The following is an 18262-nucleotide window of genomic DNA, read 5'->3' as shown; positions in this document are numbered from 1 at the left end:
GAATCTGCTCAGATATGTGGTGACACTGCCCTGGAACAGATGAGAATTGAACCCCGGATCTTCTGGCCCAGGGGTAGTGAGGCTATTATGCACCTCATGACTTTCTCAATAGGGTCTGTGCTGTTTCAGTATACACAGATGCGCTGTATTCACTTCCATGAACTCTAGGATGCTGTTAATAGTTATTTTAATGTATTTGTCTAGAGACAATATTGCACACCTCAGTAGCAGGTACAGCTTGAACGTAAACCTCCTATCCCAGTGCTTAGGGACACTACCACTGTATCACAAGTTATCTTATGCTAATAATAGCTGCCAGTGAGTTTCTTGTCATTAAATGGATTAACAAGCAGATTAGTAATTCTGACATCATTACTACCATTCCACTAAGGGATAATCTGCAGTTAATTACTAGGAAATAACTTTCCAGTGTATACTATAAGATATTAATTCTGTAAAAGCTGCTTATATTCCCTTGCATTTTGTTCTTGGTTAGACTTGTTCCTTACACTGCAATCATACGCTTTTGCTAATTTCTCCATGAAATCTACCAAAGTCAGTCAACTAGTTCTTTAATTGAGAATGAAAGGATTCTGGGTTGCGTGAGTGCTGAGTACAATTGCAGCAACTTGTATCATTGATCACAATAAACAAACTCAGCAGATGGATAGTCACACCTAATGACAACTGAGTTACGACAAATCATAGTAGCAATTATTTCTTGCATTTTTAAAAAGTTGCTGGTTGACTATTGTTTTGTGGTTTTAACTCACCACTTCATATTCCAATTTCAAAATTCAAACTGTGATTTTAAAAACAATTTGTTCTTATGATGTGGGTGTTGCTGGCTAGGGCATCATTTATTGCAGTGATGCACATGTTGTAAGTTTACAGATAGGCTTGAGTGTTGTTTTAACATTTAACATTTGTTTTTAATTCACTTTCACATGCTACTGGTAGACATACGCAAAAAATTTTAGCTGGATGCAAAAAATTAAGAATGATGTAAAAAAAAATGCCAGGCTCCACAGTGACATTTTAGCGTTGAAAGTGATAAACAGAATTTTGACAACTTGTAATGAGATTGTAACATTTTCTTTCTGTCTGTCATTTTCTTTTCTGGAGATGAAGTATGATTCCTTTTTTATTTCTGCAATGTGGACTTCCATAATAATGTGTGGTACATTTGCCGTATTGCTGACATGCTCTTTGTTAAAAATCAATGCATGGGGGCTAAAGTGTTGCTCTGACGGTCGCTCCTGTGGTTTGTTCATGGTTTCTGTTGAAGAGCACTGCACTAGATCATAGACATTGTTAATTGTATGTATGCAATGAAATGTAACAAACCTTATCTGTTCACAGCTAATGAAATATTTCAGGCTGGGGGAAGATGTTGCTTCTAGCTCCTCCAGTTACAGATTCAATTATAAGTCAAGCTAAGTGTTTTTTTCAGTGTGTCAGTGCACAGCCCAATGCATTGTGCAATTTATGATGCTGACGTTTTCAAAATGCAATTTAGTTTAGTAGCACAGGCTACCATTTAGTGCCAATTAATCAATCTGAAACAACTAAATTTAATGAGCTTTTGACAGACATCAAGGAGGAAATAGCATCATGTAAGAGATTGAAAATAGAAATGGGCCAGAATTTTGTGGAGAGGTAATGGCCCTGTCCCACCGTTTAATAAGTTGAGAATGAGCACCCACCATTCAGCTGAAGATGACTGGATAGTACTTTATGGTTATCAGGCAGTTAATTGCTCATGGCTGTGACTTCCACTCTCATGTGGGAAGTTGTCTTCACTCGAAGTGCTGTCAGTTATTGGGAGCAATGACCACTGCTGGGTCTGCAGTCATTCCCCCAACAGGGTCTAGAAATCCAGGGAAAATGGGCAGCTTCATGGGGGCGAGTCTGGAAGGTGAAGTGACTCCAGAGAGGCCGGTATCCTTTCAATAAATTACTCTTTATTTACACGCTTCTTGACTTTGGCACAGTTTCGTCAGAGTCAACATCCAGAGTGTCAATATCTCTGACACTCCCCCTTGTTACCTGTCAGCCAGGTAATATCTAATTGGACCAGATTAACAGCTCCAATCAGGGAACTCATATTCTATAATCTCCAGCTAACTGATCATTTTACAAACACTACATGTGGCCACATGAGGGGTGAGGACCAACAACTGCGAGACCAAGGTGGAGTTGATAAATAGGCTTCCTTTGATTCCAGAGTCAATTGAGCCTCTGTTGAGCACAGGCCGCTCAAACAATAGGAACTCTTTCTCCACTTCACCAGCAGCACCCCACCAGAACCTGCAATCAGGCCACCATGTCTTACTTGATAGCTTTGCTCTGTGATGTGAATGGCACCAACAGGGAGATGAAGCGATGAGCTAGATAATTAAGGACTTGAATTGACCCAAGGGTCAGGGGGTTAGCTATCTGATGTCTACAAAATCCTGACGGAAGTAGTGGTTGTGAGGGGTCATGGTGTGTCTTGCCAGATTTTATGTAATTCTTGCTGTCAACTTGCTTCTAGAGTTTAGTGGTGCTGGAGGGGGCATAACTTTCCAGCCTGTGTCCTTCCTTTATAAACTGGTTTGGAAAGGGAGAGACCTGAAACTAGTGGATGTTCAACATGTCTTGGTAATGGTGAGAAAAGTACAGAAACAAAGACTATGGCATCTTCTTGGAAACAGTGCAAAGATGATGTTGTTTATCATCTTGAGGACAAACGCTATAGTGATGAAGATTGGTAGGAATGGACAGGAAAGTGGCAAAATTGGAATTCATGGATGGGATCAATCTGCGCTAAGGAAAGCTTGGTTATGATAATTGAGTGACTGATGAATCAACCTGCTACTTTGCAGGTTAGTGCATTTGTTCATGTCCAAACGTTTCTTGCCTCAATTCCCATTGTGTGGTATTGTCATGGCTACAGGATAAAAGTGCAACTATTGAGTCCACATGCAGCAATTACATTCTTGCCTATGCAAGGGCTGGGTATGTTTCAAAGAGGACCATTCTGTTTTGCTATGAAATGTGATTCGCATCATTTAGAGGTATCGTAAGAAGTGAGGATAGCTTGTCTGGAGCCATATTTTGACAGGCATGTTAAACGGTTATCTATTCCTTCACATGTTATAATTTAATGTTTTATTATAAATTCAATATATTTTTACTGCAGTGTTTAGAATAGGAAAGTGACAATTAAATTGACAAGCATTGTGAAAGTGTTTGGAATCAGCAATGTGTTATATTCCCTGGGTAAATTAATCCACTCTTCTGCATTCAAAAGCATTGTGATTCAGATTTTAGTGCATCCCTTTCACCAATCTGCAACTGTAGGAGCTAGGCTTTGGAAACAATCATTACTTTCAAAGGTGTTAATGTCTTTAGCTCTCGAACCTTTGTTGGCACAGCAATACTTTGGAGCCTGATTAGGAATTCTCATCTAAGCCCCAGGTCCTCTAATAGATTCAACTCAGCAGGGGTTATTGATAGAACTGTGCTTTTTGTTTTGATAGTTTTATGAGCAGTAATGGGGTTAGCTTTTATTGAATTGGCTTTGAATATCTTCCTAATTATTTTTGCACTTTATTGAGCATCTGAAATGCTCCCCAATGTTATAAGAATAACAAGTTCTGTACATTGTGGGTAATTAGTGCTTGGACATGGGGGACAATGGAAGCACATTAGTACCAATGACATAGGGAGAAAAAGGGATGAGGACCTGTGGAGTGAGTACAGGGAGTTAGGAAGGAAGCTAAAAGGCAGGAGCTCAAGTGTAGTAATCTCTGGGTTGCTAACAGTGCCATGTGCTAGTGAGGCAAGGAATAGAAAGATAGCACAGAATAATGTGTGGCTAAGGAGCTGATGCATGGGGCAGAGTTTCAGAATCTTGGATCATCGGGACATTTTCTGGAGCAGGAATGACCTGTACAAGAGGGACAGGTTGCACATAAACTGAAGGGGAACCAATAACCTCACAGGGATGTTTGCTAGTGCTATTCAGGAAGATTTAAACTTGAGTGACAGAGGGCTGGGAAATAAAGCAATAGGTCAGCAAGTGGAGAGATTGAGAGAAAGTGGGTGTTAGTACCAGCAACTTAGAAAGGAAGTACAGGCAGAGACAGGTAAATGAACACAATGGTACTAATGGGCTGAAATGTGTTTATTTCAATGCAAGGATTATTGTAAGTAAGGCAGATGAGCATAGAGCCTGGGTCAGTAAATGAGATTATGATGTGGTGGCCATTACAGAGACTTGTTGAAACAGGGACAGGACTGTCTGGTCAACATTTCAAGGTTTTGTTGTTTGAGATGAGATAGAGTGGAAGGTAAAAGAGGTGGAGGAAATTACTGATCAAGGAGAATGTCACATCTGTACTCAGAGAGGGCATACAGGAGGGCTCACCCACACAGGCAATAAGGGTAGAGCTCAAAAACTAGATGGATGCAATCACTTTGATAGGATTATGTCATAGGACCCTACAGCCACTGATAAATTGAGGAACAAATATATAAACAGATTTGTTGGTTGTCATAATGGGTGACTTCAACTTCTCCAATATGGAATAGGATTCCCTTAGAACAAGAGGCTTAGACAGGGCAGAATTTGTTAAATGCATCCCAGAGAGTTTCTTGAAACAGTGAATGGATAGTCCAACTTGAGGAGGGGCCATACTGGATCTTGTAATAACTTATAAGCCTGGCCAGGTGACTGACCTTTCAGTGGGAGAGCATTTTGGAAACAATGATTATAACACCTTTAGTTTTTAGATAGCTATGAATAAGAATAAATTAGGACATAGTGGAAAGGTACTAAATATCAATATTATATCAATATTAGAAAGAAATTAGGGAACGTTAACTGGGAGGAGCTGCTTTCAGGCAAATCTGTGTTTGATACATAGAGTTGTTTAAAGACCTACTGATGAGGATTCAGGACCAGCATATTCCAGGAAGGAATGAGGACAGGGATAATAAGGTAAGGGACCCTTGAATAATAAGGGAGGTTGTGAATTTAATCAAAATTAATAAAGACGCATATGTAAGGTTTAGGTAGCTAAAATTGGACAATGCCCATGAGGAATATAAAGAGAACAGGAAAGAATTCATGCAGGAATTAGGAGAATAAGATGGGGCAATGAAATGACCTTGGCAAGTCGGATTAAAGAGAATCCCAAGGCATTCTATACATTAAAAAGAAGAGGATAACTAAGGAGATGGTATGACCCCCCTCAAGGATAAAGAGGAAACCTGTGTTTGGAGACAGAGGATGTGGGTGAGATCCTAAATGAGTACGTTGTGTTGGTTTTCACCCATGTGAAGGATACGGAGGATAGTGAGATTTGTGTGGAGTATGATAAAATACTAGGGCATTTTTAGATCAAAAAGAAGTGGTGTTGGGTCTCATGAGGAACATTTAGGTGAATAAGTCTCCAGGGCCCGATGGTATCTATCCCAGATTATTGGCTGAGGCAAGATTGGAGATTGCTGGAGCCTTGACCAAGATCTTTGGAAACTCGTGAGCAACTGGAGAGTTCCCAGAGGACTGGTGAGTAATTAAAGCTGTTTCTCTGTTCAAGAAAGGAAATAGGGATAATCCAAGAAACTATGGATGGGTGAGTCTCGCATGGTGGTTATGAAGTTTAGGGATAGGATTTACATGCATTTGGAAAAGTATAGTGCTGGAAAAGCATAGCAGGTCAGGCAGCATCCATGAAGCAGAAGAATTGACGTTTCGGGCATAAGTCTTTCATCAGGAATAGGGCTTGTGGGCCAAGGGGCTGAGAGATCCCTGACCCACAAGCCTCATTCCTGATGAAGGGCTTATGCCCAAAATGTTGAATCTCCTTCTTGGATGCTGCTTGACCTGCTGTGCTTTCTCCGTACCACACTCTTGACTTTGATCTCCAGCATCTGCAGTCTTCACATTTTCGCCTTGCATTTGGAAAAGCATGGCCTAATTAGGGACAGTCAGCATGGCTTTGTGCAGGGCAGGTCATGTCTCACCACTTAATTGAATTTTTTGAGGAGGTGATGAAGGTGATTGATAACTGTAGAACAGCGGATGTTAGTAAGACTTTTGACAAGGTCCCTCAGGACAGGTCTATCCAGAAGATTAAGATGCATGGGATCCACAGTGACTTGGCCATTTGAATTCAGGATTGACTTGTCCATAGAAGACAGAGGGCAATGGTGAAAGTCTGTGTTTCTGGCTGTTGTTTGTGATTTATATGAATAAAAACATGGATGGGTGGGTTAGTAAGTTGGCGTTTGATACAAAGATCAATGGAGTTGTAGATAGTGGAGAAAGTTGTCAAAGGATACAGTAGGATATATATCAGTGGCAGATATGAGGGGGAGAAATGGCAGATGGATATTAATCCAGTTAAGTGTGAGGTGCTGCACTTTGGGAGATCAAATGCTCAGAAAAGTATACAGTTAATGGCAGGACCCTGAATAGCATTGATCTTGGGGTTCAAGTCCATGGCTCCCTGAAAGTGGCCGTGCAAATGGATAAGGTGGTAAAGAAGACATATGACATGCTTGCCTTTTTTTTCTTTAATCATGCATGGGTCAAGGGCATTGCTGGCTCGGCAGCATTTGTTGCCTATCACTAATTGCCCAGAGGACAACTAAGAGTCAACCACATTGCTGTAAGGCTGGAGTCACACATATGCCAAACCAGGTAAGGATGGCAGTTTCCTCTCCTAATACAGGAAATATTATATTACATCTGAGCAGCACTCAGGCACAACTTTATCATTGGTTTAGCCCTGACTTAGTGATGCATCACGGCAAATAGGAAAGGATATAATTTAATATCCATGAGTTATTAAAGTGCACTCATACCACAAAAATTTAAGCAAGCATACTCCAACTGAAATATTAATAAAAAAAACTTTCCCTTTAAATGTTCAAATATTTATTTGAATGCTGTAGCTCTGGAAATGTGGTGATGAGTGGTAGCAGATTAAAGATATTCTGAGAACGCTACACAAGGTATTTGTTTTAGACTAAATATTCAGCTTCAACAGTAACGAAATAAGTTATAAATACAGACTGTAAATTGTTGGAAACATATGTATTTCTTATCAATGTTGTAAATCCATAAATGTAGATTTGTTTATATCTACCTCAGTTTTATTTCAGGTATTGCTGATGAAATGTTTTTGAATATTTAATGAAATCCTTTTTACGTCTGTGCTCATTCGTTATCAGTACTCCAGCAGATAATGCATATTATAATTTCTGCATGCTCAGTAATTGCTCTATTGTGATAGAACCCTGTTTATGTGAATGCCAGTAACCTATCTGAAAGCCCTATAGGCTATCTGGCTAAATGCAGACACAAGTTTGCAGTGATGTCAACTTCTGCATTTCTTCAGCTCAAAGGGATGCTAAAATTAGCACAGAATTGCATTCAATTAGAAAAGTGTTTTTGTTTACTGCTGGTGTTCTATGAGTTTGATAACTAGAATCTAGTGTCATCAATTTTTAAAGTTTTTTTAAGCAACAGTTTACATTTATATAATGTCATTAATATGATTAAATATTCCAGTGCTTTGCTGAAGTGTTATCAAGTAACATTTGATACAGAGCCACAAGAAAATATTTGGTCAGAGAACCAGAATATTGGTTAAAATAGTAGATTTTGAGGTGCAGCTTAAGGGAGGGAAGGAAAGTAATGGAATTCCAGGGATCCGGACCTTGATAGCTGAATGCCAAAGGCAACAGATGTATGGGAGCATCACCATCTGCAAGTTCCCTTCCATGTCAAAAATAATTCTATTTTGGAACTATTGTATTGCTCCTTCATTATCACTGGATTAAAATCCCAGAATTTCCTCCCTATTATCACTGTGGGTGTATTTGCGACAGATGGTTTGCACTAGTTCATCACTTTGTCTCTATTTGCAGCATTATTGTCTTAAGCCTTTGATAAAATCCCACTTGGGGGCTAGTGAGCAAAGTTAGGGCACATGATATTGGGGGCAAAATACTGATTTGGATTGAAAATTAGTTAGCTGACAGGAAGCAAAGAGTAGTGATAAATGGGTCCCTTTCGGAATGGCAGGTGGTGACCAGTGGGGTACCACAAGGTTCGGTGCTGGGACAGCAGCTGTTTACACTATACATTAAAGATATAGATGAAGGTATTAAAAGTAACAGCAGCAAATTTGCTGATGACACAAAGCTGGGTGGCAGAGTGAAATGTGAAGAGGATGTTATGAGAATACAGGGTGACTTGGATGGGCTAGTGAGTAGACAGATACATGGCAGATGCAGTTTAATGTGGATAAGTGTGTGATTATCCACTTTGGTGGCAAGAACAGGAAGGCAGTTTACTATCTAAATGGAGTCAAGTTAAGTAAAGGGGAAGTACAATGAGAACTAGGTGTTCTTGTACATCAGTCAATGAAAGCAAGCAAGCAGGCAGTGAAAAAAGCTAATGGCATGCTAGCCTTCTTAACAAGAGAAATTGAGTATGGGGCAGCTGAACAGGGTCCTGGTGGGACAGAGTGATGTTGGGAAGATGTTTCCATTGGTAGGAGAGACTGAGACCAAGGGAACAGCCTTAGAGTAAAGGGAAGACCTTTTAGAAAGAATTTAAGGAGAAACTTCTTCGGCCAGAGAGTGGTGAATCTATGGAATTCACTGTCACAGAAGGTGTAGAGGCCAGGTCATTGAGTATAATAGATAGGTTTTTGATTGTCAAAAGGATCAAGGATTATGGGAGAAAGTGGGAGAATGGGGTTGAGCAACTTATCAGCCATGACTGATTGGCAAGACAGACTCAATAGGCTGAATTGCCTAATTTCTGCTCCTATCTTATGGCCTCATTGCCTTTTGGTTTTATTGAGGAGGAGTGGAGTTGCAGATATCGTCAGTGAGCTCATGGCAGAGGTGGCAGAACAAAAATAGATTTGTTCAGTGACATCATTTTATTCTCACAATATTTCACAAGTGAAATCCACAGCAACAATGTGAGTCTTTTATATGTGACTTGACAGAAAACATTGCTGACTTCTCCCTCAAACTAAAATCAGCATTAAAAAACACAATTAATATGCTAATCAACTACTAACTCTGATGTGCCTGCCACATCCCTCCTTGTGAAAATGCTACCATTGCCCTCTCAGTCAGGTCTTGGATCAAAATAGCAGAACAGGCCTCAATGCCATCATAATAAAAGCAAAATACTGAGATGTTGGAAATCTGAAACAAGCACAGAAAATACTGGAGAAACTCAGCAGGTCTGGCAATATTTATAGTGAGAGAAGCAAAGTTAATGTTTCTAGTCCAGAATGACAAGTCTTCAGAGCTGAAGGTTTGGAAAATATATTTTTAAGACTTCTTACAGAATCAAAAGAGGAACAAGGGGGGCAGATAATGTGGAGGCTCAGTGAAAGAGAAGAACTGGTTTGTAATGGTGGTGAAATGGAAATGGAGATGTAAAATGGATATAAATTAAGATATGAAAAGGAGAAAATGGGTCCTCTCAACTGACAGCAAAGTAAACAAGACATGGCATGGAAATGAGATGGGGAGACAATGTGAGAAAAATAGTGATCTGAAATCATGTGGTCAGGCTTTGAAGTTGTGGAACTCCAGATTAAATTACCCAAGTGGAAAATGAGGTGTTGTTCCATAAGCTTACATTGTGCTTCATTGAAACATTACTGTAGGTCTAGTTCACAAATGTTAGCTTTTAAATTTCTGTCCTGTCCAGAGTCATACTGCACACAAAATGTTAACTGTTTCTCCCTTGCAAGATCTGTTGAATTTCTACAGCATTATCTGCCTTTGTCTTGATGACATCATCATCTGCTGATCTGCATACTTAAAAAGGACCTCACCTTGCGATCCTCCTACTGTCTGCAGTTCAAATTGCTGTGAGATTCGGGATAGAAAGAGTGTAGAAGCTCTCCGTTTCATTGCAACTAACTCCTCCTATTCCCCTTATTCCTTCCCCAACACATTCCCTCCCCTCACTCACCCACCCAGTCCAACCTGACCTCTGCCAAGTTGGGAGTGCTTACATTGACGATATATCAAGTTAAAAATCACACAACACCAGGTTATAGTTCAGCAGGTTTAATTGGGAGCATTAGCTTTCAGAGCGATACTCTTTCATCAGGTGGTGACCACCTGATAAAGGAGCGGCGCTCCGAAAGCTAGTGCTTCCAATTTAACCTTTTGGGCTATAATTGGTGTTGTGTGATTTTTAACTTTGTACACCCCAGTCCAACACTGGCATCTCCAAATCATAGCTATATATAAGACACTGAAACCAAGATCCTGTCAGCCATACATAGAGACTGCCTAAATGACTGGGATTTATCTTACATGTGATTTTACTGACAGAACAATCCTGCACTTATTGCATTCTTCTGGAGGAATCATCCTGTTTCTGTCAGGAAATGTTGCAGTAGTTTTTACTCATAAGTTCTCTTTCATGTAAGTGCAAGAGATTCTTTTTAAGTTTGCTTTCCTGTGAAATGCTGTTGTGAGTTTCACCACACCTGCACTTCATTGGCTGCTGCTGTGGTGTCACATACTGTATTTGAAATTGATGCCTTACAAACTGACCACACATCTTCAACATAGTTATTTGACTGAGCACCATTTCTCAATCTGTACCCACCCTGAATAAGTACACTTAGAAGAAGAGAAAATTGGAAGGGCTGTAGAATTTAACACAGTGCTTTCCTGACCTGCAATTGCTTTAGGCTTGGTGTATCTGAGCCATGTTAGAAATGCTTTCTTGCAGTGCATTACTGAAACAGCAAACTATAACGTTGTTGAATAGTGGACACAATAACTAGTTTTGTTTTGTTTTATGCAGTGTTCAGACCAGTGGATCACAGCCTATGCACAGGATCAATCCCAGTTACTTCACAGCTTTGCACCATTGCCTGTGCTACTGACTGCTCAGTTTCAGCCTGGTCAGCATGGAGACCCTGCATCCCTGAGAGCTGCCAGGATCCTCAACGGACTAAAGGTTTCAGTCCTTCGCTTTCTCATTTTGAATTGAGTCTCTATCATGGTACTCTCACCAACCATTTAAGCAATGAAGCTTTAACTTGCAGTACTTTTTATATTTAGAAATTTCAGTCATAATTTCAAATCCATGTCAAAACATATTAAATTCAAAATTTTTTTGCAACCAAAATAATTCTATTTAGAATGAGTTGCACCAGTTTTAGAATAAGATGTAATAAAGCAAAAGCAAAGTGAATAAAGATTTATTAATTATAGATATTTAACTTGGAACTTACAACTTCACAAGTGATTCCAAAATTCAGGTTTTAGTGCAGTCATCTGATTTGTTTCTAAGAAAAATAAACTTTTCTTTAGCAGCGCTGCATTTCTTGCCAGGGTATTCCATTTACTACGTCATATTCTATGAATGATATGAACATTAAACAGCTATATTTCAAAAGGATTTCTTTTAACCATTTCACAATAATTATTAGTAGCTGACAGAGCACAGCTATACATAGCTAATGAAACTAAACATTTAACTGGACCTGTGGGATTTGTTATATTCCTGCCTGGATAGATGAGGGAGTGTCTGCTATATGTATTGGATTCAGAAAAATATAATTAAATTTTTTACGGTATAAATGTCAGCTTAACAAAACATTAAACATACTAATAAATCAATAGCACTTTGTTTTAAAGATGAGAGATATATAGCACCATTGCTTTCCAAGCAGATACAATATAAAATTTCTCTCCTAGTTAGTTTTAAAGATCTCATGTAAAGTGTGCTTCAGCAGTTCTAGTCCAGTTGTAGCTCTCAATTAAGCAGCACCAAATTGTCCTGAATTCAGCACTAGTTGTAACTAATTGGTCAATCTCAAACAGCTTTAAGGGCAATGTCTCGGGGCATGCTGTGCTAAAATCAATAACTATGCATATTTTAATGGGAGAATAGGAGACCATTTATTTTGTATCTAATACCTGAGCTGTGTGTCATTGATCAGAAAAGTATGTATGGTGGCCGAAAAAAATCAAAACTAAATATAAATAGAAGACAAGAACAAAAAATGGAATAAAGACCAAAAGCATATTCACTGAAGCAAAATGACTGCTCATATGACTGCTCACAAAGGGCAAAGATACATCCTATAGAATGCCACCAAAGTTTGAGAAGCTTGGAAAAAAATGAAGTAAATTATAATGTATTGATTTGGTGATATCAGGTTTGGGCTTTGAAAAGGTGCAAATAAAGGAAGAATATATCATTAAGCAATATAATGTGTTAGATAATGGGTGAGATTCAGAGGAAAGAGTGAGGACTGCAGATGCTGGAGATCAGAGCTGAAAATGTGTTGCTGGAAAAGCACAGCAGGTCAGGTAGCATCCAAGGAGCAGGAGAATTGATGTTTCGGGCATGAGCCCTTCTGCAGAGGGAGGAAGACAGCTTCTTCAAGGGCTCATGCTCGAAACGTCGATTCTCCTGCTTCTTGGATGCTGCCTGACTTGCTGCGTTTCTCCAGCAACGCATTTTCAGCTGAGAGACAGAGGATACAATCACACATTGTGAATCCTAAGCTGATTTTTGGGGTCAACTGAATTTGCAAAATGTTGAGAGTAGAGTCATAGAGGTGTACAGCATGGAAACAGACCCTTCAGTCAAATTTGTGGTGCTGAACAAATATCCTAACCTAATCTAGTCCCATTTGCCAGCACTTGGCCCACATCCCTCTAAACCCTTTCTATTCATATACCCATCCAGATGCCTTTTAAATGTTGCAATTGTTCTAGGCTCCACCACTTCCTCTGGCAGCCCATTCCATACACACACCACCCTCTGCTCAAAAACATTGTCCCTTTTAAAATTTTCTCCCTCTCACCCTAAACCTGAGCCCTCTAGTTCTGACCTCCCCCATCCATAGGGAAAATACCTTGTCTATTTACCCTACCTATGCCCCCCATGACTTTGTAATCCTTGATGTTCTAGGGAAAATAGCCCCAGCCTATTCAGCCTCCCCCCTATAGCTTAAACTTTCCAAACCTGGTAACATCCTTGTAAATCTTTTCTGAACCCTTTCACATTTCACAATATCCTTCCTATGATGTGTATTAGGAGTAATTTTCCTGTGATACAAGAGTGTATTCATTTGGAGAAGGTAAAGTGGTCTGAAAGTCAAAGTGTTAGACAAGATGCTTAAAGATTGGGTGAAGTGGAGAGGACTACATCTTGCAGATGTTGTATTAGTTAGGACAATGTTTTTGTTATTGCCCAGAATGTGGAAGTTCTGAAATGCCTGGTGGGTTTAAAATTTGATGCCAATCATCATTCAATCAGAGTTAGCCCTCACTAACCATAATTAGTGTGTTATGCATCGTGGCCACCTAATCACAACCATTCAGTTAAAAATACCTGTATCTTGGCTTCAGAAAGAGCTGTGCAGAAAATGTGGGAGCAGGCATGTATCTGTGAGCAAAGCCAGGACAAAAAACTGAAGAGTTCACAATCACAATGTCTTAAGATATGATTGCAAGATAGCTTGGCAGAAGCTAATGGAATTGATCCCATTAACCTTGAACCTTGGAGAACATTGGAATACTGAGAACAATGAATGTAAATTCTGCCTTCAAGATTTTGTGAATAAGAGAACTCGTGAAGGTGAAGGGGGAGATGACTGACATAAAGGTAGAACAAAGAACTGTGGGTGCTGGAGATCTGACACAAGCAAAAACTGAAATTGCTAGAGTAAAAAGTAGAAATGAGTTTATGGTATAATCCTTTAAATCTACAATATTAAGTTAGTCATGCTGGTTTTGCTTAATTTTTTTTATTCAGTGAAGTGTGACTTAGTTTAAAAGCATTGAGATCTTAAGGTATAGTTTTGTCTTTTAATTAGAGGGTGTTCATTTTTCTCCTTAATACCTAATAGGATTATATCAATTTACAGTGGCTCCATCCTCTCTTTGAACAAGTACACCCTTGTTTGTTGTGCCAAACTGTAATGCCTTGCATTTATCTAGATTGAACTCCATCTGTCAAATTTCAGCCCGTTGACCCATTTGTCTTTGATACTTATATATTCAAACATTTTTAATGCAAATTACACTTCAATCAAGCAAATACTTTTTTGAATAAAATGCCATTAGATTAGATTACTTACAATGTGGAAACAGGCCCTTCGGCCCAACAAGTCCACACCGACCTGCCGAAGCGCAACCCACCCATACCCCTACATTTACCCCTTACCTAACACTACGGCAATTTAGCATGGCCAATTCACCTGACCTGCACATCTTTGGACTGTGGGAGGAAACTGGAGCACCCGGAGGAAACCCATGCAGACACAAGGAGAACGATTATTGTCATGAGTTCGAGTTAAGGGAGGAAGGTGAGCCAAAACGGTTAGCTTTCTCTTTAGTTGATTTGAGAACCGCCCCATCAGGATTGAAAGGAGAATTTACAAAAGCTACAAAAGATAGATTTTGCATGAAGTAAACAGAAGGAAATACTGCTGGAGGAATTGGAATACAGCTCTTCATATTACATTTCAGTTAAATTTTCTGTTGGAAAATGCAGTTTAATGATTTCAACAGTGTTGAATGCAGTGCATTAATTACAGTTCACAATTAGTCTGGAAGGAAATGTGTAAAATATATCAGGTGATCAATCCACCACCTTAACGCTCATGCTGACCCATTTTACATGATCGGGGGTAGATGGGTAAGGTGTCCACTATTCTGTCTATCCTTAGGCTTATTAAGGGTCTTAGTTGGCCAATTATTACCGACTAAAGGCCCTTACTCCAATTGCATTGCAACAGAATACTGGGCAGTGGCAGGCGGGTGAAGTGAAAAGCTCAAATGTAAGGCAATGACCATCACCAATAAGAGACAACTACCATTGCCCCTTGACATTCAATGGTGTTACCATCACTGTATCCACCAATACCACCATCCTGGGGGGTTCATCATTGACCAGAAACTCAACTGGACTTGCCACTTAAATACAGTGGTGACAAGCAGGTCAGAAGTTAGGAATACTGTAGCAAGTAACTCACCTCCTGACTCCCCAAAACCTGTCCGTCATCTACAAGGCAAGTCAGGAATGTGGGGGAATACTCCTTGCTTGCCTGGGAGAGGTGCAGCTCCAACAACACTCAAGATGTTTGACAATATCCAAGACAAAGCAGTCTGCTTGATTGGCACCACATGCACTCGCAAACACTGCCTCCACCACCAATGCTCAGTTGCAGCAGTATGTACTTCCTACAAGGTAGACAGCAGAAGTTCACCAAAGATTCTCAGACAGCATCTTCCAAAGCCACAACCACTTCCATTTAGAAAAACAAGGACAGCAGAGATGTGGGAACACCATCATCTGTAAGTTCCCCTTCTAGTCACTCACCATCTTGACTTGGAACTATATTGCTGCTCCTTCACTGTCACTGGAATTCCCACCCTAGTAGCATTGTAGGTGAACGCACAAACATAGTCTGTGGCAGTTCAAGAAAGCAAATCACTACCATCTTCTCAAGGGCAACTAGGAATGGGCAATACATGCTGGAGAGTCAGAAGTACCCACAAGCTATAAATAAATAAAAAGATAAAGGCCCTTCAGCCCATCAAGTCTGTGTTGACCAAATTGTTGCCCATCCCTAATTTCCCTTGGTGCTTAAGGCCATTTCAGTGGGAGTCAGTCGCATCACTGAGTGTCTGAATCATATCTGCTGAAGACCAGGTAAGACCTCGTTCCCTAAAGGAAACTAGTGAACCAAATAGGTTTTTTATGACAATTGACATAGGTTACCTGATGAGGTTCCTGATGAAGGGCTTATGCTCGAAACGTCGAATTCTCTATTCCTGAGATGCTGCCTGGCATGCTGTGCTTTGACCAGCAACACATTTTCAGCATAGGTTACCTGATTGCCATTTTTAAAATTTTTTTAAATCCCAGGTTTTATTGAATTCAGATTTCATTATCTCCCAGGATGGCATTTGAACCTATATCCCTAGGACTCTGGACTACTGGCCCAGTGGCATCAAGTCACCACCTCCTATAGTGCTGGGTAACTGCCCAGAGTTTAATGTCAGGAATTTGCGCCGTCAGCTTTCACAGTCAAACAGCAGAGAGTGATAAACTGCATAGAAGAAATAAGATCAGAATTTCTTTTTTTCTCAATGTCAGAATCTGTATTTTTTTATTTCGTATTTTCAAACTTCTCACTTTTGCTCATAAAGCTCAAGGTCTGGGAAAGTTCTGCTAATTGCAATGAATTGTTTGTCAACCAAGTAATGAGCCTTTAATGCTTTTCTTAAAAGGTTTACTAACAAGCTAATACAGGTTTGTAACATCACTCTCCTTGGTTTATTTTGTCTCCATAAGATGACATTGGATAATTGTGTTTGCAAAATAGTCACCTCTGCAGGGCACTTATGCAAAATTATTTCTAAAATGTATAGATTGTTTGAAATGTAAAGTCTTTAGTGCTGATATCAATATTTCTATAAATCAGCCCGAAGTATATTATCGCTGCAAGCATTGGATAAGGACTTGCAGCTGACCTTTCGGTGCAACACAAGTTTACCACTGCATGGCACCACTAAAAAGTATCTTTTACTGCTTTTGCATTATCTTTCCTTTGATAAAAACTCATGATGACTGGGTCACTCGTCAATAATGACTATTTACTCTTATTATGCCTTTCATTGTTTGTTTGCAATATAAGCAGTTAATCGAAAATAGAGGTGGTATTTGGATTTTAGGAGAGGTTCAATACATTTTGAGATTTAGAGAACATTATACTGTCATTTCTTGTCATGAAGGTGTAAGAATATTGCAAATATACCAACCATATTGTTGCAGTGCAGCACCAATTTGTTTAAAGAAAACTTATTTCTATTTGTTATTCTAAATGGTGTGTGTCTATTCACTGAAAATTTCAATTCAATTGTAGGTTTTAAGATGAGAAGACGCCATATAGTCAGAGAGCCCACTGGAAATGCTGGCAGCTGCCCACATCTTGTAGAAGCCATTCATTGTGAGGAGCCAGTCTGTTATCATTGGCATGTGCTTGAAGAGAGCCTCTGTGTGACTGAAAATAATCAAACATGTGGTCGAGGTACCTACAACCAAACAATATTGTGCCAGAATAACCAAGGTGAGTTATGTGATGAAGCAGTCCAGTTTGCAAATCCTGTAAACTTGCCAAATCAAATGGTAGGGTATTATTTTATCTACCTATTGACTTTTCATTTCTTGTAAACCGTTGAGTCTCAACTTCTAAAGTCCATAAAATTAAACTTTCCTTGCACTTAGCCTTCACATTTTTGTGCAAATTGAGTATGAAATGTTAGATTATGCTAAAAGTCAAACATGATAAAATCAGTGTGTACTTTATCAATTTGTTGCTGTCCATTTTTGCATCTTCCTAATTATTTTTCAGTGTCTGAATGTTAAATGGGTTAACTGGAAAGAAACTTAATTGGAAAGAAACTATTACATTCATAAGGTTGCTAGGTTTTAGGGCTCTGTCTTTAATATAATGTAAAATGAAGGGGCTTGTGTGACCTGTTCAGCAGTCTGCCTGGCAGAAAACCTGAATAGCTTGATTGTTAGAGATTAATGGGATTACTTGCTTTACTGTGAAGAAGGCATAAGGTGTTGTAAACAAAAACAACAATCTGTGTGCTAACATTGTAGAGATTGAGAGCCTCCAAACAACCACAGAAATGTTGAGAGTATCAGGTTTCAGCCTGCTTTAAATTACTGCCAGGATAAGAGAGGGTTGGCAATCGAAGGATAGCTAGTCAACATTTCTGCCTGGTTACGAAGCCCATCTGATTCACATTGCGTAATAAAAATCTGAAAGAGTTGAACACGTTGGAAAACAGAAACAAAAACAGAAATTGCTGGAATATCTCATCAGGTCTGGCAGCATTAGTGGAGAAAAATCAGAATGAATGTTTCGGATCCAGTTACCCTTTGAGATGAGAGATTCCCTACAGTGTGGAAACAGGCCCTTCAGCCCAACAAGTCGACACTGACCCTCCGAAGAGCAACCCACCCGCCTCTGACTAATGCGCCTAACAGTATGGGCAATTTAGTATGGCCAATTCACCTGACCTGCACATCTTTAGACTATGGGAGGAAACTGGACCACCTGGAGGAAACCCAAACAGACACGGGGAGAATGTGCAAACTCCACACAGTCAGTCGCCCAAGGCTGGAATTGAACCTGGGACCTTGGTGCTTCTTCAAAATGTTCTGAGGTAG

At 39.7% G+C, this 18262-nt stretch overlaps 1 protein-coding gene across 1 annotated transcript in view; it reads left to right on the top strand.

Moving 5' to 3' along the window:
- Window positions 1-18262, top strand: part of thsd7ba (thrombospondin, type I, domain containing 7Ba) — a 578787-nt gene that overhangs the window by 78356 nt on the left and 482169 nt on the right. The window contains exons 5-6 of the mRNA XM_060827743.1: window positions 10856-11011; window positions 16944-17147. Coding sequence (XP_060683726.1) covers window positions 10856-11011; window positions 16944-17147 — 360 coding nt within the window. The remainder of the gene's footprint in view (window positions 1-10855; window positions 11012-16943; window positions 17148-18262) is intronic.

This window comes from Hemiscyllium ocellatum, chromosome 7, assembly GCF_020745735.1.
Source record: "Hemiscyllium ocellatum isolate sHemOce1 chromosome 7, sHemOce1.pat.X.cur, whole genome shotgun sequence".
NCBI classification, from domain to species: Eukaryota; Metazoa; Chordata; class Chondrichthyes; order Orectolobiformes; family Hemiscylliidae; genus Hemiscyllium; species Hemiscyllium ocellatum.
The sequence above is the reverse complement of the archived record's forward strand: the minus strand, read 5'-3'. Positions and strand labels throughout refer to the sequence as shown.